This window comes from Gorilla gorilla, chromosome 5, assembly GCF_029281585.2.
Source record: "Gorilla gorilla gorilla isolate KB3781 chromosome 5, NHGRI_mGorGor1-v2.1_pri, whole genome shotgun sequence".
In the NCBI taxonomy this organism is placed as follows: domain Eukaryota; kingdom Metazoa; phylum Chordata; class Mammalia; order Primates; family Hominidae; genus Gorilla; species Gorilla gorilla.
Window position 1 is genome coordinate 167,482,729 of NC_073229.2, and position 10,968 is coordinate 167,493,696.

The 10,968-nt window shown below is 42.0% G+C and overlaps 1 protein-coding gene across 8 annotated transcripts in view; it reads left to right on the forward strand.

Moving 5' to 3' along the window:
* AIG1 (androgen induced 1) overlaps positions 1 to 10,768 on the forward strand; it is a 285,077-nt gene extending 274,309 nt beyond the window's left edge. For 3 of the 8 annotated variants that reach the window (XM_031012219.2, XM_055392061.2, XM_031012227.3), the window contains 2 exons: positions 422 to 585; positions 6,787 to 7,452. In XM_031012219.2, the coding sequence (XP_030868079.1) occupies positions 422 to 585; positions 6,787 to 6,824 (202 nt within the window). In that variant the 3' untranslated portion in view covers positions 6,825 to 7,452. Of the gene's footprint in view, positions 1 to 421; positions 586 to 1,217; positions 2,257 to 5,123; positions 7,453 to 9,728; positions 9,908 to 10,317 lie in introns of those variants that run through there. The other 5 variants (XM_063707905.1, XM_055392059.2, XM_019029906.4 and 2 more) reach the window with 4 other exon arrangements.
* The last annotated feature ends 200 nt before the right edge of the window (positions 10,769 to 10,968 follow it).

Genomic DNA, 10,968 nt, shown 5'->3' on the forward strand with positions numbered 1-10,968 from the left:
AGACTGCGGAGATGTGAAGACTGAAGACCACATGGGGTCCTGGATTGGATCCTGGAACAGAGAAAGGACATTCACAGGAATACTGGGAAATTCTGAATAAAGCCTATAATTTAGTACTGTCATATCAATGTTAATTTTTTAATTTTAGTCAGTTGTCCCAGGATTATACAAGATGTTAACATGAGGGGAAGCTGAGTGTGTTGTGCTTCTTCTGTGAGTCTAAAATTATTTCAGAATAAAAAGTAAATGAAAATAAACAACAACCAAGTTTCCAGTAGCTCCTGAGTATCAGAAGGGAACTTGAGACTGGCAAATGCTGAAGCATGGGGAGAGTGAGGGAGTGTATATTTGCATCATAGCAGCTTTGATGCCTGCCATAAGAGTGACTCCTGTCCTTGTCTCCTTTCCGATTCTTTTGCAGGGTGTGCTGGGTGCATCATGTAACTGGCATGTGGGTGTACCCTTTCCTGGAACACATTGGCCCAGGAGCCAGAATCGTCTTCTTTGGGTCTACAACCATCTTAATGAACTTCCTGTACCTGCTGGGAGAAGTTCTGAACAACTATATCTGGGATACACAGAAAAGTAAGTATTGTCTGAGGGAACATAAAACAAGAGAATTACTGCCGGCAACAGTCTATGCAGAGACTGAGGGAAAATTCCACTGTAGCCTCTTCTTTTAGCCTTCACACAGGATCTCCTATAAAGAGCTCCATTTTTAAAACTACAATATGAATTTAAGAGCTGCTGACAGTTACCTGAAAGGTTTACTAGTCACTTGGTCTTGTTAGCTAGTAAAACCTCCAAATCTAAAGAGGAAAGAGGCATGTCTATAAAATTTTATAGGGAAAAATGTAGTGTTAGCAAAAAATATATATTAGGGAAATTTGTCCTCATTAACAACACAATGCTGCCTTAGTTAGCTAAAGGGACCTCAAATTAAATAGATACATTATTAAATGTAACCAATCTCCTTTAAAGTCACCCAGATCTCCACTTTCTATGTGGGTGCAGTCACCTGGGAGAGGTCTCACTACCATTCTGCTAGAGCTCTATCTAAGCAGTGTGCGATACTCCGGCCACCTTGACTCACCAGTGGCTGTCATGGAAAGTCTGAAAGTGGCAAAGAGCTACAAGCAGTAAAAGATAATATTTCATGGCTGGAAAAACTCTTTTAACCTGCGATTTGATTTCTCTTTTGTTTCCATTTATGGCAGAGCCTCCATCTTGGCAAGGCACGTAATCTTATCCAAGCTGTGCAAAACCTGTCCAAAGTGTATGTACAATAACATAAAAATTGAAAGGTGGAAAAAGCGCCAGCACAGACATGTAGTGATTGAGTCCTGCATGAAAATACATCCAAAGGCAAGATGGTTTGGAGATTTTAGAAAGCCCTGGCTCTTTCCTCTGACACAATCACAGCATTCTAGACATCCCCAGTAAATGGACTCTGTGACACAGACATTGAGCACCCTGCTTTGTGCCAGACACCCTGCCAGGAGCTCAGTGGAATCAGACAAATAAAGCACAGTGAGTGCATGGTTACTGTGCATGGTTACTGAATCAGACTTTTGTGTGTGTGGATCCTCTAAGATTGTATGTGTCAGGGTATTAGCCAATGTTAAACGGTGCAGAGGAATTTGAGGGTTTCTTTTCTCATCAGCTTCTGATTTTAATCAATGTTCTATTAGAAAAAGTATCAACATTTTTAATTCTGTTCAGGCCACAGCTTGGGGAACAAGACACTAATCTTTTAATAATGTTCCACCTGTTCAATGGAAATAGTGATCTTTCTCCATTAATTTACAGAAGTATTTAGTTACTTGACAAAAATATTTTGAGAACAAAATATAAACCTTTCTCAGCTTCTTGGGAGAAAAACTGTATTTAAACTTAAACGAATGTGTCCGATATATGTTATTCAGGAAGTACTTAAGTACCTGCTTACAGTTGACTTGATTGATTTGACAGTCATTTGGTCACAGTTCTACTACTTCTATGAGAGGATGACCTGAAAACCACTAGAGAGAAATATCCACTCTACATTAATAGAATACTGCTTTTTAGCAGCTTTGAATGAGTTAAAAATGAATAATGAAATTAAGGTTTTTTGAATGATTTGTTTAATTTATGCCATTCTCTTAAGTAACATAAGATTGACTAACTTTTTTTAAAAATTCATTTTAGATATGAAAATTAAGTTTATGTACCTAGGACCATCTAGTTAGTTCCACAAAGACAGATGTTTTGTGCCAAGTAAGTATCATCCTCATTTACAAGAGGGGTCACAAACTGATGGCCTCCCCCAACTTCTACCTATCAAGTTCTGTTAGGCCTACATCGTGGAATTTTTGTTTTTGAATCAGTATTTTAAAATTGGGTGATTTCGGCTGGGCGCAGTGGCTCATGCCTGTAATCCCGGCACTTTGGGAGACTCAGGCAGGTGGGTCACGAGGTCAAGAGATGGAGACCATCCTGGCCAACATGGTGAAATCCCATCTCTACTAAAAATACAAAAATTAGCCAGGCATGGTGGCGTGTGCCTGTAGTCCCAGGTACTCGGGAGGCTGAGGCAGGAGAACTGCTTGAACCCAGGAGGCAGAGGTTGCAGTGAGCTGAGATCGTGCCACTGCACCCCAGCCTGGCAACAGAACAAGACTCCATCTCAAAAAAAAAAAAAAAAAAAAAGGAGATTTCGCATGAAGGCCAGATTTTCAGCTTCTTAGGAAATATTTTAAGATCTGGAAACACAGAGCCCACTGTTCTCTTCTGGTAACAATGGTTTAGAATAGAGTATCAGTTATCCCTTGGCTGGGCACGGTGGCTTACACCTGTAATCTCAGAACTTTGGGAGGCTAAGGTGGGCGGATCACTTGAGCCCAGGAGTTCAAGACCAGTCTGGCCAACATTGCGAAACTCCATCTCTACTAAACATACAAAAATGAGCCGGGCATACACGCCTGTAATCTCAGCTACTTGGGAGGCTAAGGCACGAGAATCGCTTCAACCTGGAGGCAGAGGTTGCAGTGAGCCAAGATCGTGCCACCACACTCCATCCTGAGCCACAGAGTGAAACTCTCAGAAAAAAAAAAAAAAAAAAAAACAGAAAAGAAAAAAGATTTGAGTATCAGTTATCCGCTTTAGATGACTAACTTTCCCTCGTTCTCACCTGGCCACTTTACTCAGTCACATTAGCTGCCTGATTCTATTAGCTGCTGAGTCAAAAACTACTCACTAAAAGCAGTGTGTTAGGATGAATTGAGGACATGGGAGTACAGTACTACAATCCTGATTATTTCACATCAGTTACTATACAATCCCCCAAGAAGAAGGAAGATTGCATTGGAGCCACCCTCCTTTTTCCATAATGGTTTTTAATAGCTCAACTCTGTCTACTTGGGTAACTTATGTTAGCTACAACTTCAAGATAAAAATCACATTATCGCAGAATCTTACTGCTGAAAGAGAGATTGGAAATCATCGAAACCGACCCTTTCCTTTCACCAAAAGTAACTGAGGCCCCAAAATCTTAAGTGACCCTCCAGAACAGGTGATGGCAGAGCCAGTGCCTTCTAACTGATGTTCAGTCCAGTCTCCAAATGTCCCCTTTGTATAAGGATACCAGTTGTATTTGATTAGGGCCCACCCTGAAGACCTCATTTGTAAATACTTATCTCCAAGTAAAGTCACATTCTGACTTTAAAACCACATCCTGGGGGTTAGGATTTCAGCATATGAATTTGGAAGTGGGGGACAGAGTTCAGCTCATAATACTTCGCTCTCTCCCCACCAGAATACATGTCCTTCACCCAATGAAAATATTCCATCCCAACAACCCCAAACGTCTTTCAAACATCAACTCTCAAGTCCAAAATCTCATCTTAAATATCGTAAAATTGGGTATGCGTGACACTCAGGGTATGAGTCATCCTGAAGCAAAATTGTTCTCTAGCTGTGTGTGAACCTGGGAAACCAGACAAAAAGTTATCTGCTTCCAAAACAGAATGGTGGGACAGGCATAGAATATACATTCCCATTCTGTAAGGGAGAAGTTGCAGGGGAAAAAAAAAAAAAAAAGAATCATGGTTCCCAAGCAAGTCTGAAGCTAGCGGGGGAAATTCCATTCCATTTTAAGGCTTGAAAATAATCCTCTTTGGCTAGATGCTCTGTCCTCAGGGCTCACAGGGGAGGGGATGCATAGCCCTGCCTTCCAGGCACAGGGTCACAGGAGCCCCACCCCCACAGCCCTGGGCAATAGTTCCACCCTCTACAACCAAGGAGGAGCCAGTCGCTGAACCATCTTTGAAGCCATTGGTCCTTCATTTCATCCTGTCTCTGTCCCTTTCAGTCCATGCTGTCAATGTTTCTGCTGGTATAAAATTCTCAAAAACCTTATTGGCCTCCCATGCAAGTCATGGGGGTCCAAGCAGTCAGACAAGAGGGCACTCCGCGGATCTTTTTCAGATAACCACCTCTCTATTTCTGGCATCTACTGTGGAGGTTGATTGGATCCGTGAGTCACGTACCTAATTTCGTTAGCACATGGCTGTCCAGCCACACCCTTGGCATTCTCTCCCAATCTGAGGTACTGAGAGTTAAGCACTTCGATGTAGCAGTTTGGCGGGGTGGAGCGGGGGTGGGGGAGGGGACACAATTCACAGCTGAAATATTTCTTTACTTAAGCTAAGACTTTATCCCAATATTGGTATATCTGACCAGTCTTACTAAAGCTACATTTTGTAAGACCAGAAATGAGTCTTTTCAAAACCAAAAGGTTGGTGTGAGGACAGAGAAAGTAGGCAAGCGGGGAGACAGGAGGCGTCTATGTGTGCAGAAACCTGCACCTCTTCTCCTCCAGCTACCCGTGCAGGTCATTTCCGCCCAAGCCCATCCAGGTCTAGCGATGTCCCAGCACTGCCCCCTGGTGGAGCCCTCCACCGGCCTGCAGGAAGGGCATGTGACTGACTCCCTCAGCGCCCTGCAGTCTTGTCCCCTCTGGTCCCAAAAGTGTATCCTGCCTCCGCTTTGCGATAGGTTTCTTCCTGCCCTTTGCCTGGAAATTTTATCTCTGGTTCTTCCAAACATTATTTACAGCTGTCTAATTTTTTCTCTCTACCTCACAGCTGCCAAACTAAAGTAGGTGGGAAGCCATTTTCCCTCTCTAGGTCAATGAATACCCCCCCGTTCTCCACCCGCGCTTTTGAAGATTCCAGCACTGCTGCCAAGTCAACCCATCTGCAGGAGAACGCTTTGGAAAAAACAGACTTTAAAAAGAAAAGCAAACTGCTCTTAGCCCCTGATAGCTTCTCCACAGGAGAGGGAATATGGACAGAGCTGAGGTTCAAGACACATGTGCTGTTTGAGCTGAATCTGTGCTGTTTTCTTCTTTCCGTGGTTACCCAACAACGAAGGCGTGTTGTACCTTCTTGCCTTCAAACCTGTTCCTCCTCCCGTCAGATGTCCCTACTCCTCAATTTGAAGTTTTCCTTCATAGGATTTCTGAGGACTTTGGAAAAAGTGCTCCAGATCTCTGCCGGTTCCTTAGCCATGAAAACCAAACATAAAAGATCATCTGGGGACATTCGTTCAGAGCACGTTACCCACATTCCACCACCACTACTCTGACAGCACAAAACATATACCAGGAGCTGGGGTTATGTGGTGGGGGAGTCCTTTCTATTGTAAGCCCTAATATTATGACCCTCTGGGGTTAAATTTTGTAATTTTCATATTGTGGAGTCCCATATTTTGTTCTACTGCTTTCCACTAGTCCAGGCTTCTGAGGTCTTCTCTGTGTTCATTGCTTATTAATTTTATTCAACAAAGATTAATTGAGCTCCTGCAATGAGACACACACACTATGTTAGGTGCTGGGGAACAAAATAGGGAAGGGCCCTACCCTCAGAAAGCTTGCAATTTATGAAAGAATACTAACAAAACCTGCAAAGTGGTATTTTAAGTTATTTTGTTTCATTTTTGCTATTGAAACAAAGAAACTGAGAATTTGGTATGATTCAAAAAATGTTTAGGTACAAGAAAAAGAAAAAAGCAAGAAGCACTTGCCAGATTTAACTATAATTCCTAAAAATGATGAACATTTGCATCTTCAGGAACATGAAACATCATCGACTATTCTCTACAGACAATAGGCAGAGGTTCTTACTGGTCCAGTACATACAAGTCCTTCAGGAAGAAAAACATGATTCTACCAGGATTGGGTTGAATAGAGAGAGAATTGCAGTTTAAGATTCATGAGTATGGAAATAAACAGCTCTTATGGCTAATAAACTCTCTATGAACTTTAAAAAGAAAACAAGAAAAAAAAAAAGCATGGCTTTTTAAAATCCAAAGTCCTTGCCTTAGGAAGAGACAGGACTAAAGTAAAAATAAATGAAGTCTGTTTGAAACTCATGAGTTGCACACCTCATGTTGCCAGAAGCTGGTTTAAAAAGCAGTCTAGCTGGGATTTCCATGCAAACTCAGCAAGTCATGAATCAACTTGAAGCCTTGTCTCCCAGAGGCCATAGGAGCTGGGTGTGTCCCAGAGATGCTGTGTCCTGATTCTGTGGAAAGGGTGGGGAAGAGAGGTCACTGAGGATGTTTCTGGAGAAAGTTGTGCATGGCTTTCCTTCTTAGCTAGGAGGGAATAGGGGGTGTGTCAGGAGGGTGAATGGGAGAAGTGAGGGCAGATGAGTGGATGTGTGAGTAGTGTTAGCAAACCAGATTAAACAAACTGCTTGTGGTTTAATCTGATGCTCAAATAAAACACTTTGCCTGTATTTCTAGGTATGGAAGAAGAGAAAGAAAAGCCTAAATTGGAATGAGATCCAAGTCTAAACGCAAGAGCTAGATTGAGCCGCCATTGAAGACTCCTTCCCCTCGGGCATTGGCAGTGGGGGAGAAAAGGCTTCAAAGGAACTTGGTGGCATCAGCACCCCCCTCCCCCAATGAGGACACCTTTTATATATAAATATGTATAAACATAGAATACAGTTGTTTCCAAAAGAACTCACCCTCACTGTGTGTTAAAGAATTCTTCCCAAAGTCATTATTGATAATAACATTTTTTCCTTTTCTAGTTTTAAAACCAGAATTGGACCTTGGATTTTTATTTTGGCAATTGTAACTCCATCTAATCAAGAAAGAATAAAAGTTTATTGCACTTCTTTTTGAGAACTATGTTAAAGTCAAAGGGGCAGATATAGAGTAAGGCTTTTGTGTATTTAATCCTAAAGGTGGCTGTAATCATGAACCTAGGCCACCATGGGAACCTGAGAGGGAAGGGGACAGATGTTTGTCATTGCATAATGTCACAGTTGCCTCAAATGAGCACCATTTGTAATAATGATGTCAATTTCATGAAAAGCCTGAGTGTATTGCATCTCTTGATTTAATCATGTGAAACTTTTCCTAGATGCAAATGCTGACTAATAAAGACAAAGCCACCCTGAACCTGACGTCTGCATTGTGCATCTCAAAATCCTAACAGCATTAGTGTCTCCTTTTCATTTTTATTACCTGTTGAAAATGGGTTTTCTGAACCTGGTTCTTTCCTATAATTTTTGGATTTTAAAAAATGTGAATCTTTTTGATAACTCCAAAACAAATTTTTTTTTTTCTTTTTTTCCAGATGGAGTCTCACTCTGTCGCCCAGGCTGGAGTACAGTGGCGTGATCTCGGCTCACGGCAAGCTCCGCTTCCCAGGTTCACGCCATTCTCCTGCCTTCTCAGCCTCCCGAGTAGCTGGGACTACAGGCGCCTGCCACACGCCCGGCTTATTTTTTGTATTTTTAGTAGCGACGGGGTTTCACCTTGTTAGCCAGGATGGTCTCGATCTCCTGACCTTGTGATCCACACGCCTTGGCCTCCCAAAGTGCTGGGATTACAGGCATGAACCACCGCGCCCAGCCACAAAATTGTTTTAAGAAAACTATTTTACAAAATCTTTGACCGTAATTATTTTTAAGATGAAAAATATGTTATATAAATTATAAAATGTTACTTAACACAAATATAAGTATTGATTGCCCAATGTTGAGAGAGATCAACAAATGATATAAAACCATTCACTCCAAAATTATAATTACATTTTAAAATTAAAAAATGAAAAACATTAAACTTTTTAATTTGAAAAAAATTTAAACTCAAAAAATTTAATTTAAAATTAGTTACATTTAAATGTAATTAAATGCTAAAAATCTCTCTTCCTTCCTTCTGTCTCTCTGTCTCTCTCTTTCTCCCACACACATTCACTCTATATGCCCCCCATTTCTGAAAGCAAAATCGATAGAAATATAGAATGCATCTGGCAGCATTACCATATTAGTTTCCTAACTCATGGAGCTGGGACTTTTAAGTAGGAAAGTCAAGCAGAAATCCACCAAAACAGAAAAGCACAGCAATACCACGTCCTTGGAATGACTGCTGCAGTTAGTACAGGATCAAAGACTTGAAAGATCCAGAGTTGGTTTCCATCACAACTACATGTATCTTACCTGTCTGACCTCTATTATGGGTTACATTGTGGCACTGTGTCCCCTAAAATTTATATGTTGAACCCGTAACCCCTAGTGCCTTAGAATATGACTGTTTTTGGAGACAGGGCCTTTAAAGAGGGGATTAAGTTAAAATGAGGCCATTAAAATGGGCCCTAATCCAATCTGAGTAGTATCTTTGTAAAAAGGGGGAATTTGGACACACAAAGGGACACCAGGAATGTACATACACACAGGAAAAACCGTGTGAGGGCATGGGAAGAAGGTTGCCAACTGCAAGCCAAGGAGAGAGGACTCAGAGGAACCAAACCTGCTGACACCTTGATCTTGGACTTCTAGCCACCAGAACTTTGAGAAAATAAATTAATATTGTTTAAGCCACCAGTCAGTGGACTGACATTTTGCTATGTCAGTAACAGCAAATTAATACGAACTGTGTACAAAAAGATGGAGGAATTTTGGAGGATGATAAATTATTGTAAGCTTACTTAGCCGGTGGCTCCACTGATAGCAGTGTTTCCAGAAGTCTTTTTGCTGGAGTAAAACAATATAATCCTTGGGATATCGAATGAAGGTACTAAAATTTTTTTTTTTTTTTTTTGGAAACGGAGTTTTGCTCTTGTTTCCCAGGCTGGAGTGCAATGGCACCATCTCAGCTCACTGCAATCTCCGCCTCCCTGGTTCAAACGATTCTCCTGCCTCAGCCTCCCAAGTAGCTGGGATTGCAGGCATGCACCACCAAGCCCTGCTAGTTTTGTATTTTTCGTAGAGACGGGTTTCTCCATGTTGGTCAGGCTGGTCTCAAACTCCCGACCTTAGGTGATCACCCGCCTTGGCCTCTCAAAGTACTGGGATTACAGGCGTGAGCCATTGCGCCCGTCCTAAAATTTTCTTTTAGCGGGAAAATGGGGTGGCGAGGCTGGGCGCAGAGAGGCTGGGGCTGCGGCTCAGCGTGGGCTCCCCTGGTGCACAGCAGCAGCTGCGAGGAGCTCACTGCGGTTCTAGCCCCGCCGCAGCTGCTCAGACACAGGTTTAACTTCTTTATTCAGAAAAAATGTGGTTCAGAAAAGAACCCAGTAAGGTTGAACCTCGAAGATCAGACACGGCAACAAGTGGTGAAGCATACAAGAGAAGTGCTTTGATTCCTCTGGTGGAAGAAACAGTCTTTTATCTTTCTCCCTATCCTATAAGGACTCTCATAAAACCTTTATTTTTTTACTGTTGGGTTTACAGGCTGTGCATTTGGATCAGCTGCTATTTGGCAATATGAATCACTGAAATCCAGGGTCCAGAGTTATTTTGATGGCATAAAAGCTGATTGGTTGGATAGCATAAGACCACAAAAAGAAGGAGACTTCAGAAAGGAGATTAACAAGCGGTGGAATAACCTAAGTGATGGCCAGCGGACTCAGGTATCATAGCTGCAAACGTCCTTGTATTCTGTTTGTGGAGAGTACCTTCTCTGCAGTGGACAGTGATCTGATATTTCAAATCTAATCTAGCCTCAAAAGTCCGTTGTTCTCCAATGTTGCTGTCAACATTCAATCATTTCTCCTTATTTCACATGGCAGCAAATATGTATGTTTTGTGGAGCTTCTCCTTCAGTATAGTGAACATTCTGGGTCAAGAGCAGTTCATGGCAGTGTACCTATCTGCAGGTGTTATTTCCAATTTTGTTAGTTATGTGTGTAAAGTTGCCACACGAAGATATGGACCATCACTTGGTGCATCTCGCGCCATCATGATGATCCTCGCAGCTGTCCGCACTAAGATCCGGGAAGGGAGGCTTACCATTATTTACTTCCAATGTTCACATTCACAGCAGGAAATGCCCTACAATCCATTAACGCCACGGATATGGCAGGAATGATCCTGGGACGGAAATTTTTTGATTATGCAGCACATCTTGGGGGAGCTCTCTTTGGAATATGGTATGTTACTTACACTCATGAACTGATTTGGAAGAACAGGGAGCCTCTAGTGAAAATCTGGCATGAAATGAGGACTAATGCCCCCCCAAAAAAGAGGTGGCTCTAAGTAAAACTGGGATTGCACAGTACCGGTGCACCTGTCTTGTGCTGCCTGAGAGCCCCAGGAGACATCGGCCCTAGAGTGATCATGGCTATGTTCCCGCCTGGAAGACGCCAGCATCTGGCCTCCCACTGTTTTCAGCTGTGTCCCCGGGTCCGTGTCTTTTCAGAAAGTGAAAATGACATAGTTGTGAAGTAAAGGTTTACATCTAGTTTGTAAAAAATAAAAATAAAAAATAAAAAGACATTCCTTTTACCTTGCAAGGATAGCAGAATGCCCTCACTATATTTTCTCAAGGCTATTTCTTTGTGTGTGTGTGTGTGTGTGTGTGTGCATGTGTTATAAATATTTTTAATTTAACTTTTAAGTTCAGAAATACATGTACAGGTTTGTTATATAGGTAAACTTGTGTCATGGGGGCTTGTTCTATGGATTATTTTGT